The sequence below is a fragment of the Pogoniulus pusillus genome, chromosome 19 (genome assembly GCF_015220805.1).
Source record: "Pogoniulus pusillus isolate bPogPus1 chromosome 19, bPogPus1.pri, whole genome shotgun sequence".
Lineage (NCBI taxonomy): Eukaryota > Metazoa > Chordata > Aves > Piciformes > Lybiidae > Pogoniulus > Pogoniulus pusillus.
In genome coordinates, this window is record NC_087282.1 from 12,071,289 (window position 1) to 12,097,969 (window position 26,681).

Genomic DNA, 26,681 nt, shown 5'->3' on the forward strand with positions numbered 1-26,681 from the left:
GTCTGGATGAAGACAGTGGGTCCCAGGTTGGTATTAGAGGAGTTCCCACACTGTTTTCCCCATTTGTAGAACTACCTCAGCCCTGCAAGGCAAGTGGGAGGAATGAGGACAACCAAATCTCCCCACTCTGCCCTGGCATGAGGGCAACTCTCCTGAAGTGTGGGAGGGGAGGACATGAAGAGGGAGTCCTACCTATATATGCAGCTTTCTATTCCTGAGCTGCTTGTGCTCAGGAAAGGCTGGGGTCAAGCTAGCTGGAGGATTTCTGTAAGCTAAGTGGGCACCTACTGTTGGAGACTGTAGGTAGACTTTTGCTGTGAGCTGGTGCGGCTGTTTGGAGGGTTTATTAGGAAAGATGAAAGGATCCAATATTATTTCAACTCCTGGAAGATCAGGAGGCTTGAAGCTACTCTAGGCAAAGCCAAAATATGCAGGAACTTAAGTGTTCTCCCAGTTTATGCATCCATGCAATCAAAAGTTGAATATGGACAGCTATGCAGCCCCTCTTTTGGTACCACCAACTAGAAGCAGGCCAACATGCAGCTCCATTTCCCCTTCTGGGTTGCAGCCTCTGTTCTATCACACCCTCTTCCCCCAACCTGAGAAGAGGAAGGTTCTTGGATGTCACCATTTCTGAGGATTCTCTGGGCAAATTTATCCACCTGTTTCTAATTTGGCATGGCCAGAGGACACTGGGCTTGCCCTTCAACCTTCCAGCTCCTCTCTGCTTGCACATCTGGGTGATGGATCCTGAACCAAGTGCGCCGTGGGAGATGTTGTTAGAGCTCAAAGGGAGCGTGGCCAGCTAGGTTATGGGTGGGATTGATTCCACCTCACTCAAACCATCTGAACGCACACACTCATCACCTCACCTCCTCCAATCAGAAGGAAAGCAGCACATTCCCAGGGCAGGGTCTGACAGAGTGAGTCATTGTGCTGCTTGCTGGGGCTTGTGAAGCCCTCCTGGCATTCAGCAAGCCATAAGACAGGCCCCAAAGCTTGTTCTTCCCAGGACAAGGTGTGGGGCAGACCTAACACCCCCGTGCACGTCTGGGGAAAAACCAGGTCAGGTTTCATGTGTGGACAGCAAATCCCAAAGTCCTTTTGGCCCTCAGCTTCCTCGCCAAACCAGTTAGCAAAACAAAAACAAAACAAACCCCAAGGCAGCTGAAAACATTGTGTTTCAAGGAGGAGATCTTTGGCCCAATTGCTTTCTTCCAAGCTTGCTCACTACAAGGCAAAAATGATGCTACCAGAATCAGGGCCACTAGAGCAAATCCACCTGCTGCAGCCCCCTCTCCCATACATGCAGGTATCTCCTCCCATCTGTGCTCCTAGAAGGATCCTTCTAGTAGAAAAAAAGACTCCCAAAGTCTCCTCAAGATCCATTTCTGTCACCTTGAACCCACATTTTCCCTGTATAAAACCTGCTAATTGCTGGTAATTAGAGAATCACAGCACAGGCTGATAACAGGCAACACAGTTCTTGTGGAGAAGGCACCAAGCCCTGAAGAAGTTCCAGCCAGAGCATTCTGGAGCCTGGGGTTTGTCAAGCCCTGGGAAACATGAGGGCTGTGACACTCAGCATGTCCCAGAGGTGATGTCAAACAGCCAATCTACTCGAGTTCTCCCAAAACCACAAGCCAGAACCACAAAACTACCAAACACAAAGTTGCTCAGAATCTGGATGGGACCTTCAAGATCATATAGTTCCAGCCCTGGGCCAGAACATCTTCAACTAGAGCAGGTTGTTCACCTATCCAAGCTGGCCTTGAACACCTGCAGGGAGAGAGCATCCATGCTGGATGCGGACCCAGAACGGAACACGATGTTCTAAACCACCAGCCTTTGGAATGATCAGCTGGGCAAGGGGAGACACTGCAATTTCTCCACTCAATTTAACAAAATGGAGTAATTGCCACATTTAGAGAGCACCATCAAACCTTTTTTCCCCCCATTGAAAGAAGGATTTTCATGTGGACATACTCAAGCCACCTTCTTCCTCAACTGTCCTTGAGGAGTAGCAAAATGGGATATGATCGTTTTGTCCAGACAGCATTAAAGTGCTGGGCTGGATTGCCTGGTGAACAGATACTGACACAGCACAGAATCCCAGCATGGTGGGGGTTGAAAGGCACCTCTGGATATCGTCAAGCCCAACCCTCCTGCTCAAGCAGGGGCACCCACAGCAGCTTGCCCAGGATCACAATGGCCAGCTGGGTTTGGAAGCTCTCCAGAGAAGGAAACTCCAGAACCTCTCTGGGCAGTCTGCTCCAGAGCTCCAGCATTCTTCACACCAAAGAGGTTTCTCCTTCCATTCAGGTGGAACCTCCTGAGTTCCAGCTTGTACCTGTTGCCTCATGTCCTCTCTCTGGATCCCATCCTTTCCCCCACCTTTCTCTCCTGTTGAGCATTGCTGAGATCCCCTCTCTGGCTGCTCTTCTCCAGGTTCACCAGCTCCAAGGCTTCTGCTTCTCTCAGAGATGCTTCAGGCCCCTCGGCATCTTTCGACCCTCTCTCAGACTCTCTCCAGTATTTCCTTGTCTCTCTTGGACTGGAGAGCCCAGAACTGGATCCAATAACCCAGCTGTGGCCTCATTAGGGCAGAGCAGTGATAGGTTCTTGTGTTTCCAGAGCACTTATACTGGGACCAACTCGGTGCCATTCTCCTCTCTTCCTTGTACTGGAAATGCTACAAAGAGTGAGGTCATTAACTGCATTTTAATACTTGCAAATCCTGTCCTTGGTGGAAACCTGAAGTCCCCCATCACATTATAAAAAGATTAAAAAATAATAACTTTCAAAGACTTCTCCCAGCCTTTCTGAACTGAATGAAAGATTCTTTGTTTGAGTTTCAACCTGAGCTTGGAAGGGGCTGAACCTCTTTGATGTGGTAAACAGCCCATGGTAGGGGGGGGGGGAGGAGGTTGGAGAGTTTTCATGCTAGCTCAAGTTCTGAGAACATCTGAATTGTAAACAGCAGTTAGCCAATGCCCAAACACCAGCTGTACCCTGTGACTCATGTCATTCACCAATGGAGCACAAGAAAAGCAAATATTCTAATCAAGGAGCTCAGCCAACAAGACAAGGTCCTAAGTGTGATTATTTGCAGTGGATGGGTTAAATAAAAGAACTCACTGGACCAGGGAAGGAGAACAAAATAGCGTAGGTAGCTGACCAAACAGGTTTGAGAGGGGAAAATTCACAGTTGATGATGCACCAGCCAGAAATGCCTTACTTGGTGAGTAACTTAGGCTGACTGTTTGCTTCCCACACACTGTTCAGGAAGAATGATAAAGGGAAATCCGTTGCACTTATGGTGGAGTTGGAGTCCCCTGCTCACTCCCTCAAATATCTGTCCTTGCAGCCTTCCAAAACCCAAACCCAACCCCACAACATGTTCTTCTGGCTAATTTGCAACCTCTTCCCACAGCAGCAACCACTAAACAGATTCCAGGAAGAGCTGAGCAGGAGGATGAGGAGCAGTGTAGCTGGAGTTCATAGATTCACAGAATGGGTTGGAAGGGACCTTAGAGATCAGCCAGTTCCAACCGCATGCCATGGGGCAGGGCCACCTTCCACTAGCTCAGGTTGCCCAAGGTCTCCTCCAATGTGGTCGTGAACACTACTAGAGACGAGGTATGCACTACTTCCCTGGGCAACCTGTTCCAGCATCTCCTCTCCCTCACTGTAAAGAATTTCTTCCTAATCTGCAATCAAAATCTTCCAGCTCAAAGCCATTCTCCCCTGTATAGAGTCCCTCCTCAGCTCTCCTGTAGCCCCCTTCAGGTACCAGAAGGCTGCTCTAAGGTCTCAGTGTAGCCTTCTCTTCTTTTCCTCCCTCGGCATTGTCCCTTTCCCTGGCTCCCCACCTTGTGAGCCAAACTTCCCCCTAACAGAACAATCAGCCTTTGTACCAGCCAAAGCCACTGTGCTCCAGAGAGCTCAAAGTTCAGCCAAACTGTTCCATCCTACACCTCATCTGCTTCCAGCAGCACCTGCGTGCGCATCCCAGGGAAGTCTGAGGGTTTGGCAGATTAAGAGGAAGAAAGACACAAACATGGTGGCTGAGATCCCCCCAAATCCCCGTTCTTTGCCTCACTGGTTACACCAGTTTTGTCCAAAGCCTCCTCAGCTCTCCACTAACTGTGAACCTGCTCCCTGATCTGCAGGGAGACCACCACCACCCTGACACAGGGCTATGGTGGGTGGGTTTACTGCCTGGGCACTGTCCCTGAAGGTCTTTCTGCAAGAGTGGAGGGCCAAAGTCATAGAATCACAGAATGGTAGGGGTTAGAAGGGACCTCTGGAGAGCACCAAGTCCAGCTCTCCCTGCCAAGAGCAGAATCACAGGTCACACAAACATGGGTCTTAAAAATATCTCCAGAGAAGGAGACTCCACAACCTCTCTGGGCAGCCTGCTCCAGAGCTCACTGCAAACTTCTCCCTCGTGTTGGGGTGGAACCTCCTGTGCTCCAGTTTGTATCCATTGCCCCTTGTCCTATCACAGGACACCACTGGAAGGAGGCTGGCACCATCTTCTTGGCACTCGTCCTTCAGATACTTGTAAACATCCTTTCTAGGGACTCTTGCCTCACTGCCTGTGGCCCTGCTGACACCTGCCAGGCAGAAAGCACATCAGACTTGCAAATCTGTGGGCTGGTCCTCAGAGCACCAAACACCAGCTGAGCCCAAAGAAAAGCAGCAAAACAGCCTGAAAAGATCCTGAGATCCCTCCAGCCAGAGACTCAGCTGCACCAGCTGATAACCCACCATCTTGACTTGAGCTGAGAAGGACCCACTGTGGCCTTTCAGGACTTCAAGGCACCAGTCAAAGATGGGGACAGACTTTTGAACAGGGCTTTGACAGGACAAAGGGTGATGGTTTGAACTCAGAGGGAGATTCAGACTGGAGAGAAGGGAGAAATGTTTGACACTGAGGGTGGTGAGAACCTTACCCAAGTTGCCCAGAGAGGTGGGAGATGCCCTATGCCTGGAACCATTGCAGGTCAGGTTGTCTGGGGCTCAGAGCAAGGTGATAGCAGTGGGGGATGGACTAGATAGCCTTTACAAGTCCCTTCCCACCCAAACCACTCTGTGATTCTAAAAGTGAGCTCATTCCTCCTTGCCTAGATTTTAGTTTGACATCTCTGCACCACCAGTCTGTTCCTGCACACCCCTCAAGCCTGCCCAGGCTGCCAGCACTCTCTGAAACCTAATTTTGGACACATTTGAACCTTTCTGCAAAGCCAGGAGGATCCCAAAGGGCAGAACACCTTGGCCACCAAAGAGGGAGTGAAGAACCACCACATCATCCTACCCACAGAAGCACGTTACATGGACCAAGCAGCTCAGAAGGAGGGAGGAGCTGCTGAATCCTCAGGCAGATGCCACCAGCTTGTTCCATTTCCACTCCTGTTTGCAATTGTGGAGGTGGGACCCTGACAGAGGCCTGAGCCAAGCTCCCTGCTCAGCTGGCAGAGCTGAGGACGGGTGAGGACTGAGGGCAGCCCTTGGTTCCTGCCAGTGCTGCGAGTTGCTGTTTGTCCTACATGTGGCTGGGCAAAGCCTTTGGAGTCCCCTTGCACTGTCCTGACCCAGCAGGCAGGCGAACACCTTCACATTGCCACACCATGAGCCCAAAGCCTGTCCTCAAACATGGGCGCAGCCTTGACAAGAGCCCCCACCCCGCTGAGCCTGTGTCTGTTGTGTCCCCATCCCCGGGGCCACATTCAGCACTCTGACCTTCTCCTACGTGGGGGAGTGGCATAGGGAGGACCTAACACTTTCAGTCCCCTCTGAGCACCCACGGAGTGACATGAAGCTGCAGAGAGATTCCTGAGGTCAGGTACCCTCAGCCACAAGCAGCTGTCAACATCTCGTTGAAGACCCGGATCAAGCTGCCAAAGGTCAGATTTCCCTCTTGCCTGCAGGAAAGCTGAATCCATCCACTGCGTGCCCCCGCTGGCGGAAAGGAATCACTCCTCGATAGCTGTGCCGGGGACCTCTACAGCCCCACCGGCAAACAAAGTGGAGCAGGACTCCTTCCCGGCCCTGATGCAAGCCACATCTCTATCACCAAGACCCATCTCCCTGGTTCCAAGATGTTGGACCACCGTGGAGAAGGAAAGTCCATCCCTGGGTCCAAGAGAGAGCCACCCACTCGTCACCCCAGCACAGCCACATCCACGAGGATGTGGCCAAAGGGGCCCAGACCTGCGCGAGATGCAGGACTAAGCAAGACTGAAACTGCTCCTGTGTTGTCCAGAAAGCTGGAGCACACCTAAAAATGCCTGGGCTGCCTTCTCCTGCGATATCAGAAGCAAAGTGCCAGCCAGAACAAAGTCAGAGAACACCACAGCATAAAAGGGTCACAACACTGAAATGCCAAGAAGAGCTCTCAGGGAACAGCACCATCCTGATACCATCTAATCCAATCTGTGCTGGAGCCCCCCAGCCAGCCCTCAAGCAGGGCAGGAGGGAGCTGCACCAAGCTCAGGAGTGACAAATTGCCTGTGGAATAAGAGCTGGGCTTGCAGGACACAAGAGGAGACTCTGGTGACCATTTCTCAGCTAGCAGCACAGTCCACCCAAGGAAAGCCAGACAAGGAAGGACGAGCTGGTTTGAAGCTCTCCAGGACCTATCACCCATGACAGCTGCTGGCAACACAACTGCCTCTGAGGTTCCTGATACAGGTGGGCAAGGGGTTAAAGCAGGGTGGGGGGATGAGGGATTTTGTCCATTTCTTTCCAGCAGCTACTTCACCAGATCCTGACCACTCAAGACTGCTGCAAACCCAAGCGGCCCTCCAACATCAGACAGCAGCCTTGGATTCATGGATTGTATGTTCCATTGAGAGGCTCTGCCTTCCCTGAAACCCCAAGCACAGGTGATTGCACCCAGTGGGTGATAGCAGACCTCAGTGGTCCCCATTCTCCCCACCTCTTAATTGTGGTATACCCAAGCACGGCAACAAGTGTGGGCCACTGCTTTCTCCTCCCCAGCACCTCATGCTCCTCAAAACTAGAGGAAAGCCCATCAGGAGCCAGCTCCTGTCCTGCATGGACTGGGCAGGAGAGGTGCCATCTCCTTCCTGATCATGCTGTCAACCTTCCTCCCAAACAAAGTTCCAAGATCATGGAGAGTGGAGTTTCCAAGTCTCACCAGTTGTTTTCCCTGTCCATCACCACAGCTCTCACAAGAGGACAAGGATGAGGTTTGCTTTACTAGGGACCACAGACCTAAGGCAGACTGTGGCATAAGGTGGCTCCAGGAGGCTCAGGAGAGATGGGTGGCTTAGAGGACTTGGTAGTAGGGTAGCTCATCTACCATGAGGTCGAGACCAGCCCAGAGGGATACAAACAGTAAGTGATCTCAGGAGGGTTTCTCAGCTCTGGGTAACAACTAAGTGCCCAGGAGCTGCTTTAGCTCATCAAACCTGGACAGCAAAGAGCAGCAAGGTAGGAGGCGAAGGAGATGAGCCCTGGTGTTCACTCAGTCCCCTTCATCATCAGGAGACACCCAAAAGACATGCAAAGGGACCGCCTTCTCCTCTTCTAAGGTACTTCTCTGGACAGGTCTTCTTCTGGTTTCACTTACATTTTGCCTTCCTCCTAGCATCAACTTCTGGAGATTTAAAGGGGGAAATTCCATTTTTCATAGATTCATTGGAAGGGACCATCTAGTTTCAACTCCCCTATCATAGACAGGGACACCTTCCCCTAGCCCAGGTTGCTCAAGGCCTCGTTCCAGGGAGGGGGCATCCACAACTTCCTTGGGCAACCTGTTCCAGTGCCTCACCAGCTCTTTGTCCAACCACACAGAAATCAGAAAGGGAAAAAAAAAAACCACTTTTCTCTCACAAGCCTTTTCCTCTCCTCCTTGCTCTTTTTAGTTGTTGTTTTCATTGGGGGCAAGGGAGACTGAAAGAGAGGAAAAAAAGAAAGAAAAAAAAAAACAAACCCTACAGCACCACACAACAAACCCCCTCTGATCATGAACTCCACAAAGAATCCATTTCCACCTGACTTGGATCGAATCAAAATTTCAACAGCAAACAGCTCCCACCCTTCAGCTTTGTTTGCACAGCTATTTGTGGAGGGGCTGGGACAAGGGGCACTTTGCAGCCAAGCCAGATAAAAGAGATTAGCTGCCAGTTTGCTCCTTTCTTTGCTGGATCCAGAAGTGGGCAAGAGCTGGAGCGGCTGGAAATGCCCCGTGGGGGCACAGCCAGCGCAGGAGCTCTGACAGGTCACAGCCTTTTGCATGAGCCTTGTCAAGCCGCTCTGATAAACACCCTCCCGGAGCAAAGGGTTTCCCAGACATGCAGCCACATCCAGCTTTTCCACCCTCCAGCTACAGCAGCTCCTGCTGCATCCACAACGAGCAGCACCTTTGGCATTTGTTAAGAGAAAGGGGGCCAGCAGCTGAAAGGCTCCTTCCCAGGAGATGAGGGGGTGGTCCCAGCCCTGGGCTGTCAGGGGTTTTGCCACCCATAACGCTTCACCCTGGGTGGTGGGTTCCAAAGCCATCCTGACGTGGCTGGTGGGGGTTAAGCGGGTGGCAGAGGGAGCAGGGGTGAGGAGGTTCTCAGCTCCCCGCCCGCAGCTTTCCAGCCGCCAGCCCAGGGCCCACAAACGGACACAGGCTGCTCTCAATGGCATCTCCGATCAGCCACCCACCCACCCTCAGAGCAAGCCAGCGCTGGGGCAGCGCTGCCCAGGGAGCACATCGGGGCGAGGAACCCCTCTCTCCTCTGCAGGGCAGCAAGGTGGTGCCACGGGATGAAGCTGTTTCCAGCGACAGGTGGGCTTGTCATGCCCATGTCCCGCATGAGAGAGGCAAGAGGTGCCACAGGGCTGACCAAAGCCGCGAAGCACTACAGTCTGACTACCTCCCCAGCACCACGGCTGAAATGTGGGGCAAACACCAGCCCTGCTGCTCGATCCCACAGGGCGACAGAAGCCGACAGAAAGCAAACTTGACCTTCCCCACCCCAGGCCAAAGAGGGAGCTGCTGCCCGGTCCCAGCAGGAGCGGCTTGTGAAGAGCCACCACTGACCCCGCAGGTGCTGCAACCCAGCACGGTGGGGCTGGGGCTCCGCTAAGCCAAGGGCAGAAGCGCCAGGGGAGCACCAGGGCAAGGAGGCAGCTGCACAACCCTCTCCCCACATTTTGATCCCCACCTCTGTGACCACCACGGATGCTACGTCAAGTAACACAGACGGTGCCACCAGCTCCCTGTGAAGGGCCAAGCCCCAAAACCAGCCCTTGGGCCATCAGAGCCACCAGCAGAAGGGAAGCATGCAGCAAACACCCATCTCCAAACTCTGCCCCATGCCAAAACTCAGCCACCTACCACGGGGATGCCCTCCCAGGGGTCCCCAGAGGAACGGTGGCCCAGGACCAGGGGGTCCCTGTGGGGTGGCCAGGGAGCGAGGGGCCGGAGCCGCCCTCCCACCCCAGTCAAAATGGCGCTGGGGCCGTGGGGCGCAGGGTTAATCATTACCCGCCCGCGGCTCTGGGCACCCCGGCTCACCTCACTGCCCCGGGGGCACAGCGGCCACAGCCACGGCAGCAAGGGGGGCACAGGCCTGCTCCCAGGAAGGGCAGCTGAAGGCTCTGCATGGTGGGACAAGGGGGTTGTCACCCAAAATGCTGGCGAGGAGGAGCTCCGTCCCCTTGCTTGGGATGGGCAGCAGAGCTTGGACACGCTTCTGCCACGGCCCAGGGCAGGGGTGGGCACGCAAGGAGGACAGGCGTGCAAGAGGGGGGTGTGGGTGCAGCAACACCCCAGTGCTGCCCATGTCTTTACCTCCAGCGTGCCTGGCGAGGACGCTGCTGGGGCGTTGTAAGGAGAGTTCCTTCCCTGGCGTGCTGGCAAAACACCGAATACCGTAAAAGACAGAATAACCTCCCGTGTCGTGTCATGTCCGGGGTGTAGGGGGTGTGTGTGTGTGTGTGTCCCCACAGCAAGCACAGGCGCAGCAATCCTCCTGCCCTCGTCTCCCAGCCCCAGGAGAGAAGGATCAAGACCTGGCTGTGGGGAGCGAGCAAACACGCCCCCCCCCCCACGCCCCCCCAAGATCTGCTCTATAATGGGCAAACGGAGCGCCTGGAAGCAAGGCGCGGGGGGGGGGGGGGGGGGGGGGGGGAAACAACAGCAAACCGAAAACAACACAACCAAACCCAACAACTCTGAAACCCAACACGCCCAGGAGAAAATCCGGCGGAGGGGGAAGCAGGAGCCTACAACGCCAGGGAGGTGTTTTAGCAAAGAGCAGGGAAACAAAGCAGAATTAAGTCCAAAATCCCACCATTGTGGGAGGCAGCAGCAAAACTCAGTCCAAACTGAGTTAAGAAAACAAACCAGAAAGCCCAAACCACTCCACGTCTGCAGGAGGTCTCAGCCCCCGAGCGGGTGTGAAGGTGGCCCCCGCCCGCTGCCCCGCAGCAAAGCGCCGGCCTCTCGCCTTACCTGCGTCAGGTCGGGGGGGTTCTCCAGGGGCCGGGCGGGGGGTTTGATGTCCTCAAAGACTGGGGTGTCTTCTCCAGCTTCCCCTGACATGCTGACAGGCTTCAGCGGCGTGAACGCCGAGGTGTCCTCGGGAAGCGGGGTGCGGAGCACCAGCCCGCTGCTCATTCCTCCCGCACCCCTCGCACCCGCTGCCCCCGGGCTGGAAACCAAACCTGATTTCAAATAGCAATTTAGAAAAAAAAGGAGTAAAAAAGGGGAAAAAAAAAAAAAAAGAAAAAAGAAAAAAGGGAGGGGAGACTAAATAGAAAGGGGGGGAAAAGGCAAAACAGGCAGAGGCGAGCTGGAGCGAGTTGCTACTGCTGGGAGGCCAGGTGCCGGGTCGCAGGAGAGCTCTACCTGGGTGCAGGAGGAGGAACACCAACCTGGAAGTGGTGGAGAAGCTGCTCCGAGCCAATCAGGCTCCTGCCGATGGCCTCACCACCGGCAGCTCCACCGGCAGATAAAAAGCGAGCGGGTGGCCAGGAGCTTCACCGCCCCGACAGTCAGCCATGGAATGGTTGGAGTTGGAAGGGATCTTCCAAGGTCGCCCAGTCCAACCCCACCACCCCTAACCGCCCCCCGCCGTGGGCAGGGGCACCTTTCCCTAGCGGTGGATGTGCCTTCTCTGGCCCTCAAGCTTCACTCTCCCAGCGAGAGCTGAGCCGTCGCAGATTCGGGCTGGATATCAGGAGGGAATTCTTTGCGGTGAGGGTGGGGAGATACTGGAACAGGCTGTGCAGAGAGGTCTCAGGTGCCCCCTCCCTGGAGGTGTTCCAGGTCAGGTTGGATGAGGCCTTGAGCAACCTGGGCTAGTGGAAGGTGTCCCTGCCCACTGTGTTTCTGCGAGTCTGGATTTGCATTCTCACCTTCCAGCTTGGCTCTGAAGGAGAGACCAAACAACAGGGCTTGGGGTTCTCTTTTTGAAAGAGAAAGTGGGAAATGGAGTGTAAAAAAGGGAATAAAAATCACCTTTCTGCATCAAAAAAACCCAACAAAACTCAAACACGAAACACCTCACACAAAGCATAAAACATCCCAGAAGAGTTCATTTCCAGACACTTCCAGCCCCAGCTGTCCCCAGCACCTTCCCAAGGAGCTGTGTCAGGCCAACAGACAGCCTGTTTAGCATCATGCTAACCTCACCCACCCCAAATAGTCACCCTGAGACCTCCTTGCTCCTCTTTCAAGTGCCTCCTGGGTAGGATTGCAGGGGTCTGCCTCTGACACCTACTCCAGGGACAACCCCAGCACCTTCAGGGGACTTGAAGGCCATAGAATAGGGCACAGAGGGAAGCTAAGGCTGCTCTACCCCACCCTGGGCAGAAGAGTCAGGAAGGGGGAAGCCTGATCACTTGGAGTTGCTGCCACCCTGGGGACAGCCACCCAGTTGATTAAGGTCCACGACGGTTCCAGTGGTGGCAGGAACTACTGACAGTGAATTTTGGTGGGTCACACTGGAGTTCCCCCATGCTACGTGCAAGCCAGGGTCCAAAAAGCACCAGCTGGGGCGACCTGGACACCTCCAAGAGCGGGGTGAAGAGGGATGGATGCAAAATGCTGCTTCTCTGAGGACACCGGTTCTACAGAGCTGGCATAGAACATCCTCCAGTTGGGAGACAGCCTTGCCCTGAGCAGGATAAGGCCCTCAAACACAGGGAGAACAGAGCAGGACAGGGATCAGCCAGGTTTTATCAACTCCCAGCTGCCAGCAGCATAAACACACAACAAACACAAATGGCCTCAATGTGAGACTTTGGACCAATGTCCAGGTCCTCCTGAGAAGCAGCTCCTGCTGAACAGGGGCAAGTTCAACTCTCGTGGCAGTCAGAAGTGCTGAGCCCTTGGAAAAGCAAACAAGGGAAAGCAGCTATGGCCTTGCCAGGAGCATATTCCCTTATGGATTAGCTTTTTAGAGCAGATATCAGGGACAGGATGGGCTCCTAGGTGATGCCAGGGAGATGGAGGACACTTCCACCAAGCCATGCAGAACTAAGTATGGAAATGGAACCTGAAGCCCACCCCCACACTACGAGTTCTTGAGGGTGAAGGTCCAAGAATGCAAGGGGCACAGGCTGCAGGGCTACACCAAGCAGAGGCAGGAGCAGGGCTGGCTCTCTAAAGCCATCTCTGTCTCTGGAGGCAGTAACAGCACAGGCCCACCTTTAGTAAGTACACAATAGTCAACATCCCACTCACCATCCAGCAGCCTTGAGGAACGCTTGGATGCATTGCTATCAGAACTTTGGGCAGAAAATAGCAGAGTTCAGACCTGATGAAGATTTTAGCTACTGAACTTACACAATATTCAGGTGGAAATTTAGGTATTTGGCTCAAGAAACAACTTTGAGCCCATTTATCTTGCTTAAAATTTGGGTACAAATGTGTTCTTGAATTCAGAGTATGTTGTAGAACCTGGATTAGAGCTCCTGGAGTTTACAGACCACTGAATCCACTCGTTCTTCCATCTTTACCTGAGCACTCTCAGAAGACAGGGGAGGCTCAGTCAGGAGATCAAGACCACCACAAACTCCATCTAGAGCTCCTAGAGGAAGCAACTGTTCAGAGTCCCTGTGCAGATCTCCACCTCCCTGAAAGCAGTCAGCCCACCTTATACATCCTTAAGGACTTTGGAGGTCTGCATCACAATCCTGAGAGTTTCCATCTCAGTAACAAGACAAAAGATGGTACCTCAGGGATCACAGGCACCTGATAAACCCCATCAACCTAGGCTTGACTGAGGCTAGGCCCCAGCTAGTACAAGATGCAGACAAGTTCTTTCCAGGACCAAAACCCAAGAAACCTCCTCCAGCACATCATCATCCACAAATGCCTCCAAGGCAACCACCCCCATCCACAGGGAACAGCCTGGAAACAGAATGGATGCGCCACCACAAATCCAAAAGTATGCCAGCACAAGGAGGCATACTCAAGGTTCTTTACAGCTGCTGAATCTGATCACATTCCAGAAACAGAAATGGGAGATGAAGGAAACAAGGAAGAACCACAAGTGATGATCAAGTGTGGGATGGGTTGAGGCGCAGGAGACACCCCCAAGGAGCCCTGAAATAATTCTGTGACATCCAAGAATGGTTTAGCCTTACCAGCCTCTGGAATAACTTCCTGCAGCACCACAGGGACACCTTTTGTAGTACCACAAGAGGCTCTGCACATCTAGAGCACACACCTAGCACAGTGAAATCAGAAGTGGCCGAACCTAATTTTGCTTGCCCCAACCTCAGGGCGTTACAGACCTGCATGTCCCCTTATACCAGATAGGGATCATCCAAGAGAATTCCATCTCAAATCCATGCTGCCAGAAAGCCCTGAAGGTGCTGCCACTGCAAAGCTACCAACAGACCAACTCACGTTGTCGTGGTTGCACCCCACAATCTTGGGCTTCAACATGACCCCAACAAGGACTGGCTGTCATCCTTTTCTCCTGTCTTATCACCTACATTACTCAGCACAAACTGGAAGCCAGGAAGTTCTACCTAAGCATAAGGAAGAACTTTCTTATGAGAGTGCCAGAGCCCTGGAGCAGGCTGCCCAGAGAGATTGTGGAGTCTCCTCCTCTGGAGAGATTCCAAACCCAGCTGGACATTGTGATCCTGGGCAAGCTGCTATGAGTGAGACCCTGTTTGAGCAGGAGGGTTGGAGTGGATGATCTGCAGAAGTCCCTTCCAACCCCACCATGCTGGGACTCTGAATTTTACCTAGTGAAAATAAAACATAAAACCCAAGAGTTACTTTTCTCTCCATCCCCTCACCAGAGCAAGGACTGGCAGAACTGGTGCCAGCTAAACCACACTCCTGTAAGCTGGGCACCTGCTGGGGAGATCTCTGCCCAGTGGAGGTCAGCCTGGTGCTGAGTTCCCAAGGCAGAGCACCCTCTCATTTCAGAGATGGGCCAAAGCCCACCACCAGCCCTGCAGCAAGGCAAACAGCACTCAGGGTTCCGGAGTGAAGTGAGAAAGGACAGTCAGGTCCTCCTCTCACAGGTGCAGGAGCCAAGAGGTGAAGCCCTGGCCCAAGTTATAGAGACTTAGCTAAAAGGCAAGAAAGAGTCCAAGCTTGGAGGAAATCTCAGTCAGGTTGAGAAATACACCCAGCTCCCACCTCCCAACCCATCCCATGCGCAGCCAGAGGCACCCCCAGGCGATCCCTAGCAGCACTGGCTGAGCCCCAGGGGCTCAAACCCATCCTCAGACCTCACTCCTTGCAGGCCACTGAGCCCCAGGAACCATCCAGCATTGGTGACAGCCCAGCACCACAGCACTCGTCCCATGCTGTGTCCCATCAAGGAGAGGGTGGCAGGCATACACAGACAGAGCCTGCCTGGGGACTCACTGAGCTTTGCTTTCCTTCTGCAGCAGCTTTTCCTCACCCTGTTGCAGTCCCCAAACTCACCCATCCGCCTCCGAGGCAGCGGCTGAAGCACCCACCTCTCACTGCACCGTGGTGGACATCCCCAGGTCCTCTCTGAATCTGCCCCCCCTGGGGCAAAGCCACACCACGTTTGGGCCAGGAGCTTCTGGTTTAGCCTTGGTGCTGGTCGGGAGCCTTGTGACAGACACACAAGGGTCAGGAGGTGGGGGGGGAACACCCCCACCCCAGCTTGCTTTTCACCACTAACGGGAGACAAAGATCTGCAAAGCTGCTGGAGCAAACCCACCCCCTGGCCTCCCCCACCGAAACCCAAAACCACCTATTTTTGTCTTTTCCTTTCTCCTCATCAGGAGGTTTCCAAGCCATCAAATCCTTCCTGGGAGCCCTTCAAAGGAGAAGCAGCCGCTCCACCACTTGCTAAACCAGTCTGAGCAGTGCTGTGCTGGCAGGAGGGAGAGGCCCCCAGCACCCCTCTGCCTGCTGTAAATTAGGAAAGGGCCGAGAAAGCAGCTAGGGAGAGACCTCAGGTGACCTTGGAGCAAGGAAATGGATGAGCATCACCACCCTGCTGCATGCCCCAGGGAGGTGGAGATTGCCACCAACCACGCAGGGCCCTCCAGCCACCACACATCCACCGGGAAGCAATTTAAGGCATCCCACATTTTTAGCCTGACTGTGATGTAATTAGGAAAAGCCTAGGAAAAGGGCAGCTGGGTGATGGGGAAAGGGCATAGAGAAGATGGGAAGGTCCCCAGTGTCCCGTGTTGGGGCACCAGGGAGGTGTCACAGCCCCAAGCAGAAAGGTTCAGCAGCTCCCCCAGGACTTTCTGGGAGAGACCCTGGCACAGGTTGCCCAGAGAGGTGGGGGATGCCCTCTCCCTGGAATCATTCCATGCCAGGTGCAGCAACTTACCCTAGTAACTTGCCCTGCTTACCTGACTTACCCTGCTGACAGTGGAGTTGAACTAGGTAACCTTTGGAGGTCACTTCAACCCAAGGCACTCCATGATTCTCTGCCTGCCTTCCTCACCCTGAAAACCCCACTCTGGACCTCTACCAAACCTGCAAAACAGCTGGAGGTCTCCCAGTGCTCCTACCTGAGTTACTGGGTGGGACTCCTGCACCAGGATCTGTCCCACTAGCCCCACACAAAGCCAGCAGAAACTCAGCACTGGAAGGACTTCACCACGCAAACAGAACGCTTTAACCACCTACCCTTCCCAAGCCCCATCTGGAGGAGTGACACCCCAAAAATAAAGCCCAGGCCTACCTCAACAGCACTGGAACAAAGCAAGCTATGAGCACAGTGCCAGCCAGCCAGAGCACACGGTGCTGGGTGCCCCCTCTCACGCCCAGGGTTTGGTGACCCTGGAGCCACTGAAAGGCTTCACTGAAGCTCAGGCACTGCCCAGCCCAGGACAAGGGGAGGCACTTACCTTCCTGGGATTCAGCTTGCTCTTGCTCTGGGTACAAGCAAAGGCTGAAGAAGACTTCCTGATGGCAATGGTCAGACATTAAGAAGGTAGTGAAGGCTCCCAGACATGTGGAAAAGTCACCTGGGGGTGTCACAGGGTTAAGATTTAGCCCTGCTGTCTCCAAAGCAGGTCCTGGACAGCTTCAGGTTCAAGAAGCTGCTGCCTGCAGCTTCACTGGCGAGCTCCCAGGATGCATGCTCCCACGCACGGGACACGGCAGGGGACAGCAGCTCCCATAGGAGTGACAACCCAGCCAGCAGGCCCAGGACAGTGACCAGGGACACAGGGCTGAGGCAGGTCCAACAGAGCCAGCTGAGCCCTTGGGGGTGGAGAGGCTGAGACAACTACAACACAGCTCAGGGTGGGGCTGAGGGCCCCAGGCTAATCTTAAATGGTCTCCTGTGCCCACGGATGTGGGGTGGAGGTCCCAGGTGAGGCTACTTAGAGCAATTAAGACCAATTAGTGCCCTCAGGCTAGGAGGAAGCAGAGCCTGGACCTCATGAGATGAAGATAATCAATCACCAGGGAGGCCTTAGCTTCTTTTTAGGAGGACCTCAGAGTCTTCTTCAGCTCAGGGCAATGCCCACGCTGGAGGGAGCACTGACGTCCCTTTGCCACAGGACTCTGTGTGACCCCTACATGCACAACCCCACAGTCCCCTCCCAACATCTGGAGGCTTCACACTGCCTACTCCAGCCTATAGCCACAACCCACCCACCTATGTGACCATCTCCCGCTCAGGGACAGGAGATGCTGAGGTCCAGCACCGTGAAAGATCTCCTAGAGACAGAGGAGAGGACGAAGGGGGTGAAATTGGAGCCAGACAGAGTATGGGGGGGCCGTGAAGGAGTGCCAGGGTGGGCTGGGCTGAGGGTTTGCCAAGCTGGTCCATCAGCAGGGGTGAGATGAGAGGTGCTGGGCTGGAGAGATGTTTGTCTCAGCTCCATAGGGACACTTGGGTGCCACGCTTCAGCCAGCCGCTCAGCCCCGGAGACACGCAGGACAGACAGACGGACAGACAGACAGATGGGCAGCCGGTGGCTATGCAAGGGCAGGGCTGGCTTCACCCCAGCTATTGCAGAGTGTCCTCACACCACGATGGGGTGGGGAAGCTGCTCTGCATGAACTGGGGTGGGGGGTCTGAGGGTGCTGCCTGCAGAGACACATCAGGAGCCCCCATCTTGTCTCATGTCCCCCCTGTCACCAGGGCAGCTGGGATGTGGTGACAGCAGCTCTTTGGCATGGGGACGTGGCAGAACTCAGAGCACGACTGTGCAGGTCTGGACTCCTCATCCTCACCTTCCTGTTCCTCTTCTTCCTCTCAGCCCCCAGCCAAGCTTCGCGACCCCACGAGCCCCCCAGCGTCACACTTGATGTTGGGGAAAGAGGGAAAATGGGGCTGGATGGGGGAAGGAGATCAGGGAAAAGAGGACTTTTGTTCCCAGATAAACAGCACTCCTGCCAGCAGGAGCTCAGCCGCGCAGGGCTTGTCCTCTCTGGGGGTACAACGGAGCCGCGGTGGGCAGCTGGGAGGGGTACCATGGGGGCACAGAGGTGCTCTGTGTCCCTGGCATCTCAGCAGCTCCTCTGGCTAAATCTTCCAGCTCCACCCCAGCTCCTCCAGCCTCATCCCAGCTCCTCCCGTTCCAGCCTACCTCCTCAGCCGCCTCTGAGCTCGCCCAGCGCGGTCCATGGGCGCCACCGGGTGCACGCTGTTGCTTTTCGGTGTCACAGCACCGTGCCCGTGCCACCGGCAGCACCGCGGATGGTGTTTTAGGGCGTGTACCCCACAGGCACCCGCAGCACTGCCCCACTGACCCCCCAAAGGGAACCCCGCAAGGTTCATTCTATCACCCTTTGGGGTGCTTCTGCCTGTGGCACCCTCCCATTGGCCAGCACCCCCCATCCTGCCCAGCACCTGTCACAGCAGTACCCCATGGTGCCAGCTCAGAAGGGTGCTGAGCACGAAATGGGGGGCACAAGGACCCCAGGGAACTAGGGAGTGGGCAGGAGGGGGGGGCCACCAACAGGACAACCCTAGGGAGAACCCCAGACCTTGGGGCAGAAGGTAGGAGTGTCCCCAGGACATGGCCTTGGGTGCCAGCACCCCTAAAGGGGCAGCACAGAGCCCAAGTGCCCCCTCAAGGCCTGCAGTACACCCAAAATGCCCCCCCCCGAGCTTCCCCAGCCCCTGGCCTTGGGTGCCAGCACCCCAAAATGACACTCGAGCCCCCACCAAAGGGCCAGCCCTGTGTTTTGCACAGGGGAGAGCACTCCAGAGGGCCACCTTGAGCTTGCAGGGGGCACCTCCAGTCTCTAGCACAGGGTGCCAGCACCCCAAAGGACATCCCTTCAGCCTCTGCCAAAGGGTGCCAGAACCCCCAAAGGCCCCCCCCCAGCCCCTGACACTTCCTGCCTGCACCCATAATACCTCCTGAGGCCTGCCAAGAGCAATGCCCCCCACCCCTGGCAGCACCCTCCAGAAGCCTTCCCTCACCTCTGAAGTGCCTCTCAGCCCTGGCACAATGTGCTTGCACCCCCAAAGGACAGGGGTTAGGATAGGCCATGCCCCATGTGTCTCTTGTCTTCCCCATGTAACCCCTAAGGGCTGAGTGCACTGGAGGGGCTTTGGGGGAAGGAGTACCATGAGGGACCCGACCCCCCCCGAAATGTCAATGTTTCCCCTCTAGGTGCCCCTACCAGGCCCAGCTTTGCTGTCCCCCTGATGAGGGGTATAGAGATGGTGGTGACACTGTTGGACACAATGGTGTGGACAAGGAGAGACATGGGGCCAGCATGGTGATGGTCTGGATGGTGTGGAGGGGCTGCTGTGCACCACTTTGCTGTGTGGAGGTCAGGGTGGCCATTCTCTTGTCCTTCAAAAGCTATCTTTTGCCTTCAGAAACTCTTTTTTTCACCAGCCACGGAGGCTAAAGCAGGAGCCATGGCAGCAGGATGGGGGGGAGGGTAGTTTTAGCACCTCTTCACATCTGGGGTGCAGCTTCCCTCACTGCCACCTCGAGGGGTTTTTCACTCTGCTCTCCACCTTGAGGGAGTGGGGAAGTGGGCTGGGAGGTGCTGCAGTTGTGGGCAAGGGGCTCACTTCGAGGGGAGCCTCCTCCACTGCACTCCTCACTCTGCCCCATCGCTGCCACACAGCGAGAGAGACAGGGAGGAAACTCGACTTCAGCTCTTGGTGCTGTGTAGAAAACCAAAGCGTTTGGTACAAACAACACAGCTCCAGAGGTGCAGACTGCGGCTTGCTTGGCTGCTTAACAACAAAACACAAACACTCTGTCCCTGCTCTGCCGCCAGGCTTGGAACACAGCAAGAGGGCAAGACAGGAGTCTGCTGGGGGTCCCAAAGCCTCAGGGCAACAGGGCAGCCCCTGCAAGCCCTGACCCCCTCCTTGGGAGTTTGTCTTCTTTTTAGGCCAGTGGTGCCCAGGAGGGTTTGGGGCCGTGCTGGGTGAAGGAAAGGCATGGGGGTGCAGGGCTGGAAGGTGAAGGGTCATCTGCAGAGGAGGGCTTTGGGAGAAGAGACATGGATACAGACCTCACCAGAATCACTGAAGCTCCAAACCACTCAGGATGGAAAAGGCCCTTGAGATCTTCTGAGGGGAGATCACTGCCAGGCCACCACCAAACTGTGGCACTCAGCACCCCATCTCCACAGCTTCCAAACCCCTCCAGGGATGGGGACTCCCAACACTGCCCTGGGCCAGACCTTGATAGCCTTCAAGAGCAAAAAATTGTTCCTTGGGAGAAGAGACCAACCCCTACCTCACTCCAGCCTCCTTTCAGGAGCTGTAAAGCCAGGAGGTCTCCCCTCAGCCTCCTTCTCCAGGCTGAATAAACCTAGGTCCCTCAGCTGCTCCTCACCAGCTCTGTTCTCCAGACCCTTCACCAGCTTCCTTGCCCTTCTCTGGACCCGCACCCAGACCCCATCTGTCTTTCTTGAAATAAGGGGTCCAAAACTGAACCCAGGATTCTAGATGTGACCTCACCAGTGCCCAGTACATGGGGAAAATCCCTGCCCTGGTCCTGCTGGCCACACCATTGCTGATCAAAGTCAGGATACTGTTGGCCTTCTTGGCCACATGAGCACACTGCTGGCTCATCTTCAACCAGCTGCTGCCCAACACCCTCAGATACTTTTCCATCGAGCAGCTTTCCAGACAGGCACTCCCCAGACCAGCTCCCCGCTCCACAAGCAGCCCAACAACCTCCAAGTCACAGCTACAGGCTTGGACAAACTTTTTGGGAAGCTCTCCCCACCCCAAACAGCCCCTCAAGTACTGATTGGGGGGGTGTCACAGCCCCCCTCATCATCCTTCCCACCACCCAACAGCCCCAAGACTCCAACCCCCAACTCTTGCCACCCTCCCACGAAGACAATGGGGCTGCCCCCACTGTAGCTGGTGAGGAAGGTTGGCTGGGGAGGGGTGGGAGCAGCCCACAGAAACAATAATTGCAATTAAAAAGAAAAGGATGTGGCCACAATCTGCCATTTTAAGTTAGAAATGGTTCCGTTGTCCCATAGCCTTCAAAAATACCCCCAAGAGCTGGTGGTCCCCACCCTCCCCACCCCATCCCACCCCCCCTTAAAATTCCATAAAATCACAGTTCCACGTTCCGCTACAGTTTCCCTTTTTCCTCAGTGGTGGAAGTGGTGGTGGTCAGCTTGGTGGGTTGCTGTTGGGTTCTTGGGTGGGTTGCTGCTGGGTTCATGGGGGTTTCTCCCCCACCCTTTCTTGCCTTTTCCTTCTGTGTGCCCCCAGCACCTCCCCTGAAGCTCAGGGAGGCAGGAAGAGGTGTCTTGACAAGGTCCCTTCTCCCACAAGGACAGGCAGTACGTGGGGATGGAGAGGAAGGAGGCAAACAGATATTGCAGGGGGGCAACGGCTGAACCTCTTCCTCACCTCCATCTTCACCATGGCTCCCAGTTTTTGTCCACAAGGACTCGAATGGGGACAGTGAGCACACAAGATGGAGATGGGCAGGAGGCCTGGAGGTCCGGGTGAGGAGTCAAGGAGCCTCTGGATGTTGTGGGTGAGAAGGAGAAGCTCAGCAAAACCAAGAAACAGGAGCAAAGGAGGAGGAGCAGTCTGGAAAGCATCTCACACCGGCGGGGCCACGGTCCGCTCGCCACCAAGCAGAGCTCGGCCTCTCCACTCCCACCAGTCCCTTCCACCACAGCTGGAGGAGCAGGGAAAAGAGGGTGGGAGATGAGCCCCCATCCATGCCAAGGCAGGCTGCTCCTCACATCATGATGTGGCGGCGGCGGTGCAGGGCCAGGTGGTCGGAGCGGGAGAAGCTGCGGTCGCAGTCCGAGCAGCGGAAGGGTTTGATGCCTGTGTGCTTGCGGAAGTGCCGCGTCAGCTCGTCCGAGCGGGCGAACTTCCAGGTGCAGCCTTCCCAGGTGCATTTGTAGGGCTTCTCTCCTGCGGGGGAGGGGCAGAGAGGAGTCAGCAGGGCAAAGAAATGTCACTCGTGTGTGTGGTGGGGTTAGCACGGCCAGAGGAATCCTACAATGGTTTAGGCTGGAAAGGACCTTAAAGCTCAGCTAGTTCCAACCTCCCTGCCATGGGCAGGGACACCTTTCACTAGACCAGCTTGCTCAAGGCCTTAAACACCTCTCTGGGCAACCTGTTCCAGTGTTTCACCACCCTCACTGTAAACAGCCACTCTGTCTCCCCTCCTCAAACTTTAAACCATTTCCCCTCATCCTGTCACTCCCAGCCCTTGTAAAAAGTCTCTCCCCAGCTGTCCTGTAGCCCCCTTTGGGTACTGGAAGGCTGCTCCGAGGTCTCCCCAAAGCCTGCTCTTCTCCAGGCTGAACAGACCCAACTCCATCAGCCTGTCCCCATAGAGGAGGTTCTCCAACCCTCTGATGATTTTCATGGTCTCCTCCAGACCCTCTGCAGCAGCTGCATCTTTCTCCCAATGGCTGCTTTTGATGCAGCCCAGCACATGGTTGGCTTCTGGGCAACCGGTGCTGGCTCCTGGTGAGTTTTTCCATCAGCTCACACCCCAAGTCCTTCTCCTTGAGGCTGCTCTTGAGCCACTCCTCGCCCGACCTGGATTTGTACTTGGGATTGCCCTGACCCAGCTGCAAGACTTTGCACTTGCCCCTTGGTAAGCACCTTCAGCACTGACCCATCAGCCCCTCAAAAGCACTCCACAGGGTCCACTGTTGCACTCCTCAGGGTGCCTCTGCCTGTGGCACCCTTTCATGAGCAACACTCACTGTCCTGCCTGACACTCAGGGCCTGACACAGCAGCATCCCACAGTGCCAGCCCAGGGGGTGCTGAGCATGTAATGGGGGAGGGTACTGAGAGCTGGGAGGTTGCCAGAAGGGGAGAACTCCAGCAAGGAGCACCCCAGAACTAGACCTGGGGGCAGGGAACAGGAGTGTTGACAGGACATGGGCCTGGATACTGACATCCCAGAGCCCAAGTGCCCCCCAAGGCCTGCAGTGCTCCCAAGGACCTCCATGCAACTTGGAAGAGGATTCCAGCATCCCCAAAAAGCCCACCCCTTTCCTGGCAGAAAGTGATGGTGGCCCCTAAAGTGCCTCCTTGAGCCCCCCTAAAGGACTCCCCTAACTCGTGGCAAAGGGTGCTAGCACAGCTTGAAACCCCAAGGGCCACCCCCGGGCTCTAGGACAGAGTGCCAGTACCCCTAAATGACCCCCTACCCATTGGCAGGGCTACCAGCACCCACAAAGGGCCACACCCAAGCTCTAGCATGGGATACCATCACCCCAAAATACCACCCCCCCAAGTCTCTGGTAGAGGGTGCCAGCACCCTGAGCCCTAAAAGGAACTCTCTAGTACCTGGCAGAGGGTGCCAACACCCCCAAAAACATTCCTGAGTGCCCAAAGTGCCCCCATCTTTTTATTTTGTAAAGGATGCCAGCAGCTCTAAAGAGCCTCTTCAAGCCCCCCAGTGCCACTCAGCTCTACTAGCACCCAGAAGGAGACACCTCAGATCAAGTGAGGAGTGACAAACCAACTCCACTCCCATGGCCCATCCTTGGATGCTCTCAGTCCACAGGGAGCAGGAGGGTGTGGATCCTGCCCCTCCCTGGGCAGAAGCAGGGTGTGTGGTGCTGGTTCCTACCTGTGTGTATCCGCCGGTGAGCTTTGAGGTGGGAGCTTTTGGTGTAGACCTTGTTGCAGCCCTCGAAGTCACACTGGTGGATTCGTCTCTTCTTTAGGTCAGGGGACTCAGCTCGTTGGCCCCGTGCTGCCGGCCTGCCAGAAGGAGGGCAGGATGAAGGGTGTGGTCCCCACAGACACAGCATCCCCGTGGGCTGCCTGGGGACAGGGTGAGGTGAGGGGGGAAACATGAGACTCACTCTCTCTGGAGGTCCTGGAAAGGTGCTGGGCCACTCTCGGAGGCACTGTCCTCACTGTCGCTGTTCATGTCCATGGGGTACATGGAGCTGGGGTCGACTTTCACTGGTGGGGGGCGGGAAAGAAAAGCTATTGAGAAACAAGGAGGGAGGGGATGAGGCTTGTGAGGAAGGAACAAGTGACACCCCCTGAAAAACCTACCCCTACTCCTGCGGTGCCCCACATGCTGCTTCTGCCCAATGCAAAAATCTCACCCCCGCCAGAAACACTCCATTTAGGAGGATGAAGGAGGCACAACACCCTGGGGTATGAGACTTGGCAGGGAACAAACTGCCTGCTCCTGCCCGAAGGAGCCTCCACACTGTGGGGTATGAAATACGGGGGGGCATAACTAGTAGAGGGAGGGGCACCCCTTTCAGCTGCTTGCTCCTGCCCAGGTGCCCAGGGGAGTCTCCACAGTGGAGTATGAAATACAAGGGCCTCAACTTTCAGCTCCCTGATCCTGTCCAGAGGAGGGGAGATGCAGGCCCTCCACCCCGGATATGGTGGGAAGCTGGGAATGTCCTGGGGAAAGGAATGGGAAAGGGGTGGGGGCAGCTGAATTGAAACCAGAGCTGCTGGCAGCAGAGTGCCAGTGGGAAGGGCAGGCAGGCTGCCAGCAGCGGGATGGGCAGGCAATGCCATGCTGTGTGTGTGCCCTGCCCAGCCTTCCCCACGTCCCTGGGTGGGGGCCGAAGGGCCTTTGGGTGAAGGTAGTGGGGGCAGATGGTGTGGAGGGGGTGTCGCTCCGGGATGGAGAATCTTGATTCCCGGCAGAGGTGCCACTCCACAGGGTGGGTCCCCGCTCAGAAACACCCCCCCCAGCGTGCCCTTACCAGACCCGGCGTTCTTGCCGTCCCCCCCGATGAGGGGCACGGTGATGGCGGCCACGCTGTCGGTGGGCATGGTGGTGTAAACGACAGGGAGGGACTGGACCACCACGGGGATGGTCTGCAGGTTGCCCATCTTGCTGGGCAAGTTGACGGAAGGGATGGTGTGGATGACATGGAGGATCTGCTGCCCACTGCTGCCCTGTGTGGAGGCCAGGATGGAGCCGGGTGAGAGCACAGCGGGGATGGCCGAGGTGGAGCCGAGGCCAGAGGGCGTGATGGAGACCGTGGTGGGAACGGGCAGCGGAGGAGCCACCAGCATGGGGGAGGACTGGACCGAGGTGGTGGTGGGGGGTGGCGGTGGTGGAGGAGGCGGCGGCGGAGGTGGCGGAGCTGAGGTTGCTGCCCCTTTGGATTTGTTGAGGGAGAGATCAACCGGCTCAGCCTGGGGCTGGCCGCAGTCGCTGGCCAGCAGCTCCTCAGGGGGTTCCGTCTTGATGTCTGCCAGCAGCACCGGTGGGTCGAGGGGCCCCTCTGCCAGCAGTGCCGACGAACTCATGGCGGCTGTCACCTTCCCCTGCCCCTGCGAGCGACACGCAGCTTATGATAAGAAACTGAGGGAAACTGAGGCAAGGTGGTTAAGGGCTTTGGCTGCCTTTAACCCCAACCTGCGGGACCTGCCTCAGGGGTGAGTCCGGAGACGGCTGACAGAGGACCCTGTGGAGATCTCCGCGCCGTCCATGGCGACAGAGAGCGGGCGGTGTCCCCTTAGGAGCGGGTGGGGTTCCGGCAGGAGCGGGCGGGCCCCCTTTAGGACCGGGCGCGGCCCCTCAGCCCCAGCCCGACCGTTCCCTCGCGAGGCCCGGCCCGCGCCGAAGGCGGGAAAGGGACCCCCCCCCCCGCCCACGCCCCCGCGCGGGCTTTGTGCCGCGCGCCGCCACGCCCCTTCCCCCCGAGGTCAGGGCGATGCGTGGGCGGGGCCGGGAGTGGGTGGAGTCAGCGGGAGGAGTGGGCGGGGCCGGCGCGGGGCGGAGTGGGCAGGGCCGGCGCGGGGCGGTGGCGGCCCCGCCACGCTCCCCTCCCCCGCGCCTTAAAGGGGCCGCGCCACCATTACGCGCAATCCGCTCCCCCCCACCGAGCCCCAGCAGAGGGTAAAATGGGGATGGGGTGGCGGGGCACGACTCACCGCCCCGGCAGCGCGGGAGGGGCTCCTCCGCGGGTGCGCGGTGCTCATCCCCTCCGCGGGCAAGATCATGCTCCCGGCCGAGCCGTGCCGAGCCGTGCCGGGCCGTACCGAGGTGTGAACGGCCCCGCGGCTCCACCCTGGCTCGGCCCGGCCCGGGGTGGAGCTCCTTAAAAGGGGCCCGGCCACAGCAGGGAGGGGCTCCCCCCTGCGGGAGGCACCCGGGGAAAGGCCCCACCCGGGACAACCCAACACCCCCTACCCCCTCATAACCCCATCCCGGAACGCTGCGCACACCAGCGGAACGGAACCCAAGGACCCGCACACACCCAACAGCACCCCCCACCCCCCTCCTGACCGGGGGTCCTCGGGTACATGGGCATGCGTGGGGACCCCCCAAAGCAACACTTCAGCGCCCAACCACTGCTCCCCCCCCGTCTCCCAGCACACACACCCCTCCCAAGACCCCCAACTCCAAAACCAAGAACCCCCCCAGCACGTACCTGCCTGCAAGCAGAGCCCGAGCCCCCCCACGCCAGACACCCCGAGCCCCCCACGCACCCTCACTCCTCATACACGGGCACAGGCGCGGCCCCGCCCGGCCCCGCCCCGAGGCACACCCAGCGCACACACCCTGCGCGCACACACACACCCCGCCCGCGGCCGGGGGGGGCACCCCTAGAACGCACACGAACAGACACACGCTCCCCCGCCCCCGGCAAAAGCAATGCAGACCTTCACTCAGCGAGATGCCCGGCCCCTCGAAACATCCCCACTCACGAATCGCTGGGACCCCCTGAACACCTCCACTCTCAGCCAGAGATCCCTCGAAATTCCTCACGTTCAGCCAGGGACCCCCCGCAGCACACCCACCCCCACTCACAAGTCAC

At 56.7% G+C, this 26,681-nt stretch overlaps 2 protein-coding genes across 10 annotated transcripts in view; both read right to left on the reverse strand.

Annotated features, from left to right (window-relative positions):
- LOC135183943 (Krueppel-like factor 5) overlaps window positions 1-16,758 on the reverse strand; it is a 41,384-nt gene extending 24,626 nt beyond the window's left edge. For 2 of the 5 annotated variants that reach the window (XR_010305775.1, XM_064159301.1), the window contains exons 1-3: window positions 16,339-16,758; window positions 14,924-15,076; window positions 10,478-10,689 (exon numbers count right to left, since the gene is read on the reverse strand). Coding sequence is in view for 3 of the 5 variants with exons in the window: in XM_064159301.1 (XP_064015371.1) it covers window positions 10,478-10,689; window positions 14,924-15,076; window positions 16,339-16,417 (444 nt within the window). In the remaining 2 variants the exon portion in view is untranslated. Of the gene's footprint in view, window positions 1-10,477; window positions 10,690-14,923; window positions 15,077-16,338 lie in introns of those variants that run through there. The other 3 variants (XM_064159302.1, XM_064159304.1, XM_064159305.1) reach the window with 3 other exon arrangements.
- Window positions 16,759-20,958: 4,200 nt separating this feature from the next.
- KLF8 (KLF transcription factor 8) lies at window positions 20,959-26,324 on the reverse strand. Of its 5 annotated transcripts, none has more exons than XM_064159307.1 (6): window positions 25,795-25,953; window positions 25,277-25,375; window positions 24,615-25,191; window positions 23,742-23,844; window positions 23,504-23,637; window positions 20,959-21,821 (listed from the first exon to the last, which is right to left on the reverse strand). In XM_064159307.1, exons 1-6 carry the CDS (start codon window positions 25,861-25,863, stop codon window positions 21,640-21,642), a joined length of 1,164 nt encoding a protein of 387 aa, XP_064015377.1. In that variant the 5' UTR covers window positions 25,864-25,953; the 3' UTR covers window positions 20,959-21,639. The 5 variants fall into 5 exon arrangements, with proteins under 5 accessions (XP_064015377.1, XP_064015376.1, XP_064015380.1 ...); XM_064159306.1 differs by having other exon boundaries at window positions 23,742-23,868; XM_064159310.1 differs by lacking the exons at window positions 25,277-25,375; window positions 25,795-25,953 and adding an exon at window positions 26,295-26,324 and having other exon boundaries at window positions 23,742-23,868.
- Window positions 26,325-26,681: the final 357 nt, after the last annotated feature.